This window comes from Sardina pilchardus, chromosome 1 (assembly GCF_963854185.1).
Source record: "Sardina pilchardus chromosome 1, fSarPil1.1, whole genome shotgun sequence".
Taxonomy (NCBI): domain Eukaryota; kingdom Metazoa; phylum Chordata; class Actinopteri; order Clupeiformes; family Clupeidae; genus Sardina; species Sardina pilchardus.
In genome coordinates, this window is record NC_084994.1 from 3,263,653 (window position 1) to 3,276,799 (window position 13,147).

The 13,147-nt window shown below is 41.7% G+C and overlaps 1 protein-coding gene across 1 annotated transcript in view; it reads right to left on the reverse strand.

Moving 5' to 3' along the window:
• Positions 1-13,147, reverse strand: part of LOC134076159 (uncharacterized) — a 31,499-nt gene that overhangs the window by 4,886 nt on the left and 13,466 nt on the right. The window contains 5 exon segments of the mRNA XM_062531195.1: positions 3,963-4,131; positions 7,652-7,822; positions 8,116-9,967; positions 10,119-10,201; positions 12,115-12,238. Coding sequence (XP_062387179.1) covers positions 3,963-4,131; positions 7,652-7,822; positions 8,116-9,967; positions 10,119-10,201; positions 12,115-12,238 — 2,399 coding nt within the window.

Below are 13,147 nucleotides of genomic sequence, written 5' to 3' on the forward strand. Positions count from 1 at the left end.
CATAACAACATGAGAAAGGATAAAATATTACAGAGATGGATAAATGGGATACAACTAAGGTGCCCTGATAAATCAGCAGTATCAAGTGATCTTTCACAGGTCATTCCCATGCCAAATCACACACACACACACACACACACACACACACACACACACACACTTCAAAGGTTTTATTTGTAATGTTATGAGAGGCAAGGCAAGGCAAGGCAAGGCAATTTTATTTATAAAGCGCATTTCATACACAAAAGGCAGCTCAATGTGCTTAACAAGTGCAAGAGAAAAGTTAAAAGAGAAAGTATCAGTGCCAATGCATAAAACAATACAATAGATTAATAAAATAAAAGATAAAAGGTTTAAAAAGAAAAAAAATAAATAAGAGTAAAATTAAAGTTAAAAGCAGAATAAATATGGGAAAAAGAATGCAGACATAAAATACAGCAGTCAGTAAAAGGCATCGGCGAAAAGCTTTGTCTTTAGTTTGATTTTGAAGTTCGCAGCAGTAGGGGCCTTTTTAATTGCCACAACTGGACCGCATAGTAACTGAAAGCTGCCCCACCATGCTTAGTTCTGACGGCTGGTTTAACCAATAAGTTGTTCTCTTGAGATCTAAGGGCTCTTGTAGGGGTGTATGGGTGCAGCATGTTAGTGAGATAATTAGGCCCTGTCCCATTTAGGCACTTATAAATAAGAAGAAGTGCTTTAAAATCTATTCTGTAGCTGACTGGGAGCCAGTGAAGGGACTTTAAGATCGGGGTGATGTGCTCACTTCTTTTTGTCTTTGTGAGGACTCTTGCGGCCGCGTTTTGAATTAATTGAAGGCTTTTTACGGTCTTCTTTGGCAGGCCTGTGAACAGGCCATTGCAATAGTCGATTCTGCTGGAGATAAAAGCATGGATCAATTTTTCCAAATCACTTTTCGATATAAGACCTCTTAGCTTGGCAATGTTTTTTAGGTGATAAAATGCTGACTTAGTAACTGATTTCATGTGCCTGTCAAAGTTTAGTTCACTATCAATGAGGACACCCAGATTTTTGACAGTATCTTTAGTTTTAATACCCTTTGTGTCAAGAATAGTGGCAACTCTGTCTCTTTCATCTTTTTTCCCAAAAATAATTACTTCAGTTTTATCTGCGTTCAGCTGAAGAAAATTGTGAGCCATCCAGTTGTTGATTTGATCAATACACTGATAAAGATGTTCAAGGGGGGCATAGTCATTAGGTGATAGGGCAATATAAATCTGAGTGTCGTCTGCATAGCAATGATAGGAAATTGCGTTGCTCTTGAATATTTGCCCAAGTGGGAGCATATAAAGATTGAAAAGCAGTGGACCAAGAATCGACCCCTGGGGGACACCACAGGTCAAGGGCATTATTTCTGAGGTGCAGTTTCCCATGGCCACAAAGAAACTCCTATTTTGTAAATATGACTTTAGCCAACTAATGACTATACCAGTGAACCCCACCCAGTATTCAAGGCGATGTAGTAGTAAGCGGTGGTCCACTGTGTCGAAAGCTGCACTTAGATCTAAAAGAACCAGGACAGATGTTTTGCCTTCATCGGTGCTAAGACGAATGTCATTGATAACTTTGACCAATGCAGTTTCTGTACTGTGATTGGCTCGGAACCCTGATTGAAAGTTATCAAGACAGCTATTTGCAGTAAGGAAAGTGCTTAATTGATTAAAAACAATCTTTTCTAAGATTTTTCCAATAAATGGTAAATTTGATATTGGTCTGTAGTTGTTTAATACAGAGGTGTCGAGGTTAAATTCCAGTATCTAAGGATGTGTTGATGATCTGAAGCACATTAGTGGCAACAAGGCAAGGCAAGGCAAGGCAATTTTATTTATATAGCGCATTTCTTACCGAGGCAGTTCAATGTGCTTCACATCATCAGTTACAACAAAAAACAAATTATATATTTCAATGAATAAAATAAATAAAGGAAGTATAAAAACAAGGTGGAACACAGACTTGAAAAATTTGGTGGGCAGGATATCCAGGTCTGATGTTGAGGAGCTAAGACTTTGCACAGTTTTTGCTAGGGTATCATGGTTAATCAGTAGCCTGGGTTTTCCCATACTGCCTTGCGCGGTGATTTCAATCCCGCTGCTAAGCCAGTCTGGAAACTAACGCCCAAATGTTCGCCTGATGTTGGCGAACCAATCACAGAACATCCGAGAAGTTTCCGTTGCCTTCTTGCGTCTACATTCGACGCCAAAGGATTTACGGCAGCCCTTAGCGTTGCATACGAACGAGTTGGGTGAGCTATGCGCATTTGATAGACATCCGTGGCACCCAATGAACGGATCTGGGCATTTTTTCAAATACGAGAAAATGAACGTCTGGTTGCCAGACCACGTCTCATTTGAGAAGTGGTAGGCGTTAGCCAGGCTAGTTAATCAGGCTAAATTCTGCCATTGTGTTAGGTGTGCCCTTCGGGATTGGTGGTGGTAAATTTTGAGTTATTTGAAACTGAGATGTTATATTCTGTCGTATTTTGTCAATTTTGCCTTTAAAGAAAGATGCAAACTCATTGCATTTATCAACTGAGAACAGTTCAGATGTTATTTGTGGTGGGGGATTAGTTAGCTTCTCGACAGTTGTAAAAAGCACACAAGCATTGTTTATATTCCTGTCGATGATGTCAGAAAAGAAGGACTGTCTTGCCTTACTAATTGCATAGTTATATTTAGAAAGCATGTCTTTATGGATTTGATAGTGGACATGGAGTTTCAATTTACGCCATTTCCTTTCAGTCTTTCTGCATTCTCTTTTTAGCATTTTAACAGCTGGATATTGCTTCCAAGGAGCTTTCTGCTTGCCAGTAACTCTTTTGGTTTTAAATGGGGCAATATCATCCATGATTTGGGACATATTTGAGTTAAAATTTTCTAATAGATCATCTGCTGAATCTGAGATTTCCATTGAGACCCCAGAGAGAGCTTGCTGAAAGAGAACAGCTGTGTCATCCTTCAAGACTCTCCTCACTACAGTCAATGAGCTTTCTTGAATGTAAGGGGGCATAGAGACATCAAAGAAAACACCAAGATGATCAGATAGTGCTAGGTCAATAACAGTTGTAGAGATAGTGAGGCCCTTTGTAATAACAAGATCAAGGGTATGACCATGAGAGTGCGTTGCGCCCTGCACATGTTGTGTTAGGTTGAAATGATCAATTAGTGCAAGTAATTCTCTGCCATAAGCGTTATCCGGATTATCAACATGTATGTTGAAGTCTCCAGATATAACAAGACAGTCAAACTCTAAGCAAACCGTTGACAGCAGTTCACAAAACTCCTCCAAAAAAACTTTGGCTGAGTGCTTTGGAGGCCTATAAATTGTCAGTAATAAAACATTAGGAATGCATTTAATCAGAGGAGAGATTTGTTTACAATTCATTAACATACTGTAAGTGTCACTTTATGGTAGCCTAGAAATCTACACACCGGGGTAGTCTAGCAACTTTCCGTTGACTTGGGAGCTGGAAATGTGAAATGACGAATGGGCCAGTCACATCGTGTATACAGTCGGTGGGCGGGCTTAACATAATGATGACTGACGTGCGACTATAAGTTCCAACCGTTAAGCGTGACTTCCCCATCCTGCTACTGCTGCTACTTGAAAACAAGAGGATGATTGGTTGTAGCGCTATCCTACTGCCTGGAAAGGGAGTTTGAAAGACAAACATTTATCCCACCCCTCCGATTGAGCCCTACCTACTGTACAGTGAGTTCCTAGACCCTAGATCTTGATGTGGTCCTGGCTAATCAGGCTAACTTTATGGCACACTATCATCCACAATCCTACTATGCTTAATTTCGTGTGAACATTTTGTCCACAAAATTGGACTTGGTGTGTACGGGCCTTAAGACACATATAAAACACCAATCAAACCATAATGTGCTATGCTAGTCATAATAATAATCCTTTACAAAGACATGTCTGACTAACACCAACCTTATGGTCTGCAGTTTGCAGTGGGGACTAGACAGTCCCTTAGAGAGAAGCTGATTTCCAGAATCTCCCAGGTCATTGTGACTCAGGTCCAGCTCTATCAGGGAGTTTGGTGACTGTAGAACAGCAGCCACAATTCCACAGGACTTCTGTGAGAGTTTGCATTCAGCAAGTCTGCATAACAACATGAGAAAGGATAAAACATTACAGAGATGGATAAATGGGATACAACCCAGATAGCAAAACTGCACTGGGACGGAACTGGGCCACATGTACCACAACATTCGGCACGGATCTTTATAATGGACCTGATCCGGCGTCCAAACGCACATCGGTCCAAAATTGTTTTGGATCTGTTTGACGGATTTGCGGCAGATATGAACTTGCACTCGTCCAGGTCCGTCCCAGATAGCAAAACACACCTACCACGCCATCCGGCACGGATCTGAATAGTGGACCTGATCCGACGTCCAAACGCACATCGGTCCAAAATTGTTTTGGATCCGTTTAACTGATCTGGTGGCAATAAGGGCTGAGACTGCTCCCAACAAACAAGATAACGTCCCGGCGATGATTCAGAGCTGTTTAAAAAACGTATTTTGTCACTGCGACGTAAAAAGAGGAAAAATCGAATTTCACCCAACTACCTGTTCACCGTTTAGCATTTGCGCCATGGAGATTACCCAAGTCAATCTGTCACGAAGCGTGTGGCGTTAGGATAGTATTTATGTGAGTGAAACAGCTGTCAACGTTGTTAAGCAGTAATTGGCATGCAGTAATGATTGGCAATTAGGCCTACCGTCCAGTATTTCATTTCACACACTTAATTATCTTACCTGTGGGTGCGGCTTGGAGATTGATGATCACGTCCAGATGAATAATAATTAGTTTAGTTAGCTGGATATTTATACCCGGTTAGGTCTAATACTTTCACGACTATGGTGTATTTCCCCCCTAATAAATTACTAAGTCAATGGTCATATCTGGTAATGTTGTTGTTCAAAACATCAGTGGAGTAGGTTAGCCTATAAGCTAAAATATCCCAACCACATTGTTTCAAAATTCAAAACTAATATTTGCAATGCATGCTGGGAAGCAGACAAAGCAAACAAACAAGCAAACAAAGTAGGCCTACACAAAATAAAATTAAAGTTATCAGAGAATGTCTAGGTTATATTTTATATCTAAACCATGAGGCTTATAAAGTCATAAAATTGTGATAAGCATCCTTAATTCTTCTGCAAAGTTTTTTATAGTGGTGACCAGTTGGGGATGTTGTGAATGTCTGCTTAAAGTCATATGTGATATGGGACCTGCATTGCAGATCCGTACCACACACAAGAAGCGGACCCGTACCACACATAAGAGGCGGAACCGCATTGCAGATCCGTACCACACACAATAGGGCTCGGGCACACGACTTGCATTCTAGGAATATTGCCGCCATGTTGGTAGCGCACTGAACGTGATGTCCATTCATTCAGATGCAGAAGACAAGAAGCAGAAATATAGTATTAGCTGTGCTGTGCCCGCAAAGTTTTCACGTCATGATCCCGAGCCCTATAAGCGGTGGAACTGTATTGCAGATCCGTACCACACACAGTAAGCGAACCCGTACAGGTCCGCTTCTTGTGTGTTGTACGGATCTGCAATACGGGTCCGCTTATTGTGTGTGGTACGGGTCTGCTTCTTGTGTGTGGCAGAGCCATAGAGAGAGCAGAGAGAGTTGCGACACGCTTTGATGTCGCCGCCACGCGATCAAAAGTTCCAAAAAACCTGCGCTGAATGGCTGAATTCCAGGAGGGTGGGATGTACTTCTAGATGCTGGAAGGTGTAATAAATTAACTCATTAACTACTGACCAAGAGATTGGCTGTAAATAGTTCCAAAAGTCCTATAACGAGGAAATAGCCTGGAAAAAGCACTGCCATTTTTTCCTACGGAGGTCTATGGGAGTGTCGCCACTCTGTTTTATCTACCGCTCTGTTGTGTGGTATACGGATCTGCAATTCATGGGTTTCATCAGGTCCCTTTCCACAGGTGTATAAAATGAAGCACCTTGATTATCAATGCAGACTGCATGGTGATTGATTCACCTGTGCAAAGGGACCTGATGAAACCCATGAATACGGGTCTGCCTCTTGTGTGTGGTACGGATCTGCTTCTTGTGTGTGGTACGGATCTGCAGTACGGGTCCTTTTATTGTGTGTGTGTGGCACGGGTCCTCTTATTCTGTGTTGTACGGATCTGCAATACGGGTCCGCCTCTTGTGTGTGGTACGGGTCCACTTCTTGTGTGTGGTACGGATCTGCAATATGGTTCCGTTTATTGTGTGTGACACGGGTCCGCTTATTCTGTGTTGTACGGATCTGCAATACGGGTCCGCTTATTGTGTGTGGGCCACATCTGGCCCACAGTCAGATACCGTAGGTCCGCTACATACGGATCTAAAGGCTTTCATGCGGATCCGGCCCAAAGGAAATTGCTATCTGGGAAGTATGGAGTCAAAACCATGCCATTGAGATTTTGTGCCTGTGAAAAGATATTCACATGTGTAATAGAGTTTTGCAGCTGTATAAAACATTTATGCTTGTCCACGGAAACTTGATTTGCAGAAATGTAGAACCGTTTTGTAGCTGTGGAATTAATTTGTCTGTGTGCAAAAAAATTGCGTACCTGCAGAAATATTTTGTGCACTTGTGAAAAACATTTGTCCAAAGGGATTTAGTTCGAACGCATGTGGAACAGCAGCAATTGGGAGAAGTGCGACATCTATCTGTTGTGTGTGAACTGGATCTACAAAGCTACAAATCTTTTTTACAGACACGAATTATGGCGGTGTTTTGACGTGCCAAAAAAAAGAGAGCCAATCAGCGAATTTTGGCTTGGTGTTGTGAAGAGCCAATCAGCACATTTCATCGCCTGCTGAGTAACCAATCAGCGCTGCTCACCGACTTGTTGCCTGAACCGGTGCTGCTGACGGCTAGAGAAGGAAACGTTAGCTTTAAACAGTATGTCTTATGTTACGAGTCATTAAAACGTCGACAATTATGTCTGTGGTATACGGCAGTCGACACCAACTATATCCCAGTACCATGTAGTCGTATGAAAGTTAACGTCGCCGGAAATGTTGCTGAAGTGTTGTTAAAGCGTTGCCCAGCTGCAGCAGCGACATTTCCGGAAAGGTACTGACTCGATTAAATTCATTCTGGACTCTCTATCCAACCACATAAAGATCTGGGGATACTTCGGTTTGGCTTTAGGGACCCTCTACTCACTACCACGTAAGTGTAATGTTGTTTGGAACAGTAGAAGAGGTATAAAAATAGCGTTTTGTAGCGGTGAAAGGACGTGCCCTGATCACTTCCAGGCTAACGAGTTTTTGGCTAAAAACGGTAAAATCGAACTTTCTCAAAACAAATCCGAATGACATGATTTGATGTCAACTCAACGTATGCACTCCCAATTATCCGTAAATTGATCTAAAGTGCATTTTACTCCGGATAATCCCTTTAGGTGTCATTTTATGGCACATTGTCAACCACAATCCTTATATGCTTAATTTCGTGTGAATATTTTGTCCTAAAAATTGGACTTGGTGTGGACAGGTCCTAAGACACATATAAAACACCAACCAAACTATAATGTGCTACGCTAGTCATAACAATAATCCTTCACAAAGACACCACACCAACCTTAAGGTCTGCAGTTTGCAGTGGGGACTAGACAGTCCCTTAGAGAGAAGATGGACTCCAGAATCTCCCAAGTTATTGTGACTCAGGTCCAGCTCTATCAGGGAGTTTGGTGACTGTAGAACAGTAGCCATAATTCCACAGGACTTCTCTGAGAGTTTGCATTCAGAAAGTCTGCATAACAATGTGAAAAAATATAAAATATTGCAGAAATGGATAAATGGGACACAATCAGCACCATCAAGTGATCTTTTGCAAGTAATCACTTTTTCTCCGAATTCAAATCAAGCTGTGATTTTTGGTGATTCAGGAACAAGACGTCAATCGGCTCCTTTTCAGACTGAAAAATTCCAAATTCAAATCTGCTAACAGGTTAGTCTGGGTTCACCCCAGGTGGTAGTAGACTAGTGACTTCAACATTATATTTAGACACTATAACTAGCTCAGTCTCTCCATCAGAAACTCACCGTGCCTTTCTGCAGCACCTCACAGCTGGGAGCAGTCTCCTGCGTCCCTCATCTGACGTGTTGTATTTCTTCAGGTCAATCTCATCCAGCACATCCTCAGACATCAGAAGCATGTGGGCCAGTGCTGAACAGTGGGCGGGAGATAACTTCTGTTTGATGTTCTTTGGTGAAGACAAGTATGTCTGAATTTCTTTGTGCATGGAATCATCATTCATTTCAAATAAGCAGTGGAAAAGATTGATGCATCGTTCAGGAGAGAGACCTTCTCTGTTGAGCTCCTTCATGTACTGACATGTTTCCTTGATGCTATCTGAGCTGTTGTGTGTGCGGTTCAGTAGACCTCGCAGAAGTTTGTGATTTCTCTCCAGAGAAATGCCCATAAGGAAGCGAAGGAAGAGATCCAGGTGTCCATTCTGGCTCCCCAAAGCCTTATCAACTGCCCTCTTTAGTAAAACATGCAAGTTGTCTTGAGTTTGTCCTCCAAATGCTGATACAACATTAGATAAAAATGATGGATTGAGTTCATCTCTTTCCTTTTCACAGAGGAAGCATTTAATTTCCTCAAAGTTCTTAGCCAAATACGAGTGAAACACAAACACAGCTGCCAGAAACTCCTGGACACTCAGATGGACAAAGCAGTAGACCTTCTTCCTTTGAGATTCCACAGTTTCTGTCTTGAAGATCTCAGTGCACATGCCAGAGTACACTGAAGCTTCACTGACATCAATACCACACTCTCTCAGGTCTTCCTCATAAAACATGAGGTTGCCATTCTCTAGATTCTTGAAAGCCAGTTCTGCCAGCTTCAGTAAAATTATTCTCTGAGATTTCAGAAGTTTCTTTGTATCTTTTTCAGATCCACTCTGATACTTCTGATCCTTTCTTGTGGTTTGGATGAGCAAGAAGTGAATGAACATCTCAGTCAGCGTTTTGGGAATGTATTTGATGTTTTTCTTTTCCAACATCTGCTGAAGTACAGTAGCTGCAATCCAACAAAAGACTGGAATGTGGCACATAATTTGGAGACTCCTGGATGTCTGAATGTGTGAGATGATTCTGTTGGCCTGACTCTCATCTCTGATTCTCTTCCTGAAGTATTCTTCCTTCTGTGGGTCATTGAATCCTCGTACTTCTGTTACCTGGTCGATGAACTGATCAGGAATCTGACTGGCCGCAGCTGGTCTTGAGGTTATCCACATGAGTGCAGAGGGAAGCAGAGTTCCCTGAATGAGGCTCGTCATCAGAACATTCACTGATGATGTTTGTTTCACATCAGACAACTTACTGTTTTGCTTCAGGTGCAGAGTCAACCGACTCTCATCCAAACCATCAAAGATGAACAGAACCTGACAGTCTTTGTATTCTTCACCATCATTCAGCTCCTTCAACTCAGGGTGGAAGTCAAGCAGGAGCCTGTGGAGACTATACTGATCACCCCTGACTAAATTAAGCTCACGGAAAGAAAGGGGAAACATAAAATCTACATCCTGATTGGCTAACCCATCTGTCCAATCAAGAATGAACTTCTGAACTGAGACAGTTTTTCCAATACCAGCAACACCTTTGGTCATCACAGTTCTGATGTGCTTCTCCTGTCCAGGTAAGGGCTTGAAGATGTTGTTGCAGTCGATTGGTATGTCTTCTGAAGATTGAGATCTGGATGCTAACTCTACCTGCCAAACCTCATGTTCCTTGTTCACCCCTTCACTCTCTCCTCCTGTGATGTAGAGCTCTGTGTAGATCTTATTGAGGAGTATCTCAGCTCCTGGTTTGATGATGCCTTCAGAGATGTTCTCAAACCTCTTCTTCAGACTGGCTTTGTGATTCTTTATAATTCTCCTCAGGTTCTCATCTGTTTAAAAATGACAAAACAAGTCAGTTTAAAGGTCATCATTAAAGTCAATAATAAAAATGATTCATAATCTCATGAACTCACTACAAATAGGCCTACATCCACAAGAACTAGGAAATGAAACCTGATCAAATCCAAAATGTATACTCACCTAGTTCCCTCCTTCTGCCTGGTGTATGTTCAGTGTGCAGGTGTCTCCTGGGTCCTAGATCCTGGGTCAGTTCAGCTCTTAACCTGCAGGGACATCAGACAAACGACACTTGGACTAATGCACTAATTGCTCCACTACTGATTAAATCTACTGATTAAAATGTGCACTATGCACCTGCATTTTATCTGCACTTTTCAGAATAGAATAGAGATTTAAATAATCCATTCCACAAAAGACAGAAGGTCCAGACCACTACTAAATTTGAATAATAAATCAGAAGTGGAATTTCACCAGACTCATTTATGGACATTTCATTATACTCATTTACACTTTAATCATTTGCACAGAACAGAACTTAAACAGAATTTGTTCATCCGAATGTATCGTAGACATCAGCACACAAGAAGCAGTAAAATAATCAGTGTCTACAATCTATAATGCACTCTTAGAATTTGTTCATAATAATCTATATCTATAATCAATTTAATCTAATCAATCTATAACCTATCAGAACTGACAAACACTATGGCCAGTCATTAAACTGTTAACATTGTACCTCTGCTAGTTGACATGATAAAGCAATAAATACACTCTATATCCATTTCCCGATTGTATTTTTGATGCGCTACTGCGACTACGGTAAGACCATTATGTATTTTTTTAAATGGCAGTTAACAAATCAGAAAAAGAAAAAAGTCGCACACAAAAGCTGAATTATAACACCGTGTCCTAATTGCAAGCGACACGACCGAATGCGTGCGACAAAATCTGTTCCATCGCTGTATTTTCAATTGGAATGTCCTGACTGAATGCGATGCGACTGAACGCGACAATCATCAGCATTCCCTATTGGGAAACGTTTGTTTCCCATTTTTTTCTGTCTTTGACTCATTATATATACACACACACACACACACACACACACACACATGCACGCACACACCAATACCTACACACACACACACACACTCTTCCTGACCCTACGAAACACACACACTAACACACACACACACACACACACTGACACACTGATGTAGATCACATGACCCCCTGTGTCCTGCAGAACACACACACACACACACACACACACACACACACACACACACACACAGTGTTTTGTAGAATTAGTCTCAGACACACACCTATACCTACACTCACCTAAACACACACACACACCTATACCCCCCCACACACACACTTCCTCACCCCACAAAACACACACACACACACCTCTTCACTCTACCAAACATACACACACACACACACACACACACACACACACACACACACACACACACACACACACACACACACACATATTAAACACTTACTTTTCAGCAAACGTTGTCGTGCTCTGTCTAAAGCATGTTGTAAAGCAGGGTCAGTTCTGTAAGAAAAACTAAATGTCACACACATGTACCATTTCACAGATGTCAAGACTGCTGTTTTTCTTTCTGTTTGTGCCACCTGTGAAATGCAAGGTGATGTATTATTTCACAGCAAATGGTCTGCTATATGTTTCCCTTGATATAAAGTAATGAAGTAACTCTTTTTCCAGCTGTCTTTATTGCATCCAAAGGCATCCACTTGTCCCCCCTGGTCAGACTATCAGAAAATAGTTTTTTCAGCTCTCTGTTCTCTCTGTTCCTCTGCTCACCTCCCTGTCTTTCTGTTCATCTCACAGCCTGGAATCTGAGAGGTGTTCCAATTCAGCAAACAGTGATGAAGGTTTGTGTCAAAAATGCAGTTACAAACAAACAGAAAACTATTTGCAAAGGTTCCTTAACATTCGGCTATGCAAATTTGAACACACATCCAACTATTTGCACTACTGGGTGTTGCATCAAAGAGATAACAAACACACTTCAGTGTAAAGCAGCTATTACAACACACATTTGAAAATAGGTCACTGCACTCGGTTTGAAGAAATGAATATGTTCTCCACAATGGAGACACTTTCTAAATGTGCAACACTGGGGTTTCTTTCTGAACATACTTAAGTATCTCCAGTTTACAGGCAGGATCCTCCAGTCTAGCAGATAACAGCTTCAGTCCTGATTCTCCATGATGATTGCAGCTCAGATCCAGCTCCTTTAGATGGGAGGGGTTTGAAGTCAGAGCTGAAGCCAGAAAACCACAACCCTTCTCTGTGATGAGACAATCTGAGAGCCTGAGAGAGAGAGAGAGAGAGAGAGAGAGAGAGAGAGAGAGAGAGAGAGAGAGAGAGAGAGAGAGAGAGAGAGAGAGAGAGAGAGAGAGAGAGAGAAAGAGAAAGAGAGTGTATAATGTTGTTCAGTGGTCTAGGAGAAAATGGTCTCATATTTTGTTGTTGATAAGAGATACTCTGTGGAGGCCCATGGTCCTCTTATATGTATAGTGTCTATAAGTTAATTTCTAGTTTGGAATGTTATGTGTGCGCGCCACTCTCACTGCTGCCATATTGCAAATCACAGTCATGCTGATATCTGCTACCCACACCACTCTCACTGGTGCCATATTACAAATCACAGCCATGGTGATATCTGCTACCCACACCACTCTCACTGCTGCCATATTGCAAATCACAGCCATGGTGATATCTGCTACCCACGCCACTCTCACTGCTGCCATATTGCAAATCACAGCCATGGTGATATCTGCTACCCACACCACTCTCACTGCTGCCATATTGCTTAATCCACAAACAAATCCTGAAACTCACAAATCAGCTCAAACATTTCACTACACAAATGCAATTATATAAGCAATAAGCTACAGCATGTTCAGTGCTGACCAGTTGATGTTATATTGTCATGGTTCTTCTCCCTAAGATGATAATAAAATGGATACCCACCTTAATGTGTGTATTTTGCAGTTCAAACTGGACAGTCCTTTAGAGAGAAGCTGAACTCCAGAATCCCCCAGATCATTGTGATTCAAGTCCAGCTGTAGCAGTGAGTTTGGTGATTGTAGAACTGAAGTAACAATCTCACAGGACTTATGAGTGAGTTTACAGTCAGCAAATCTGCAACAACATTTGACAGGATTAT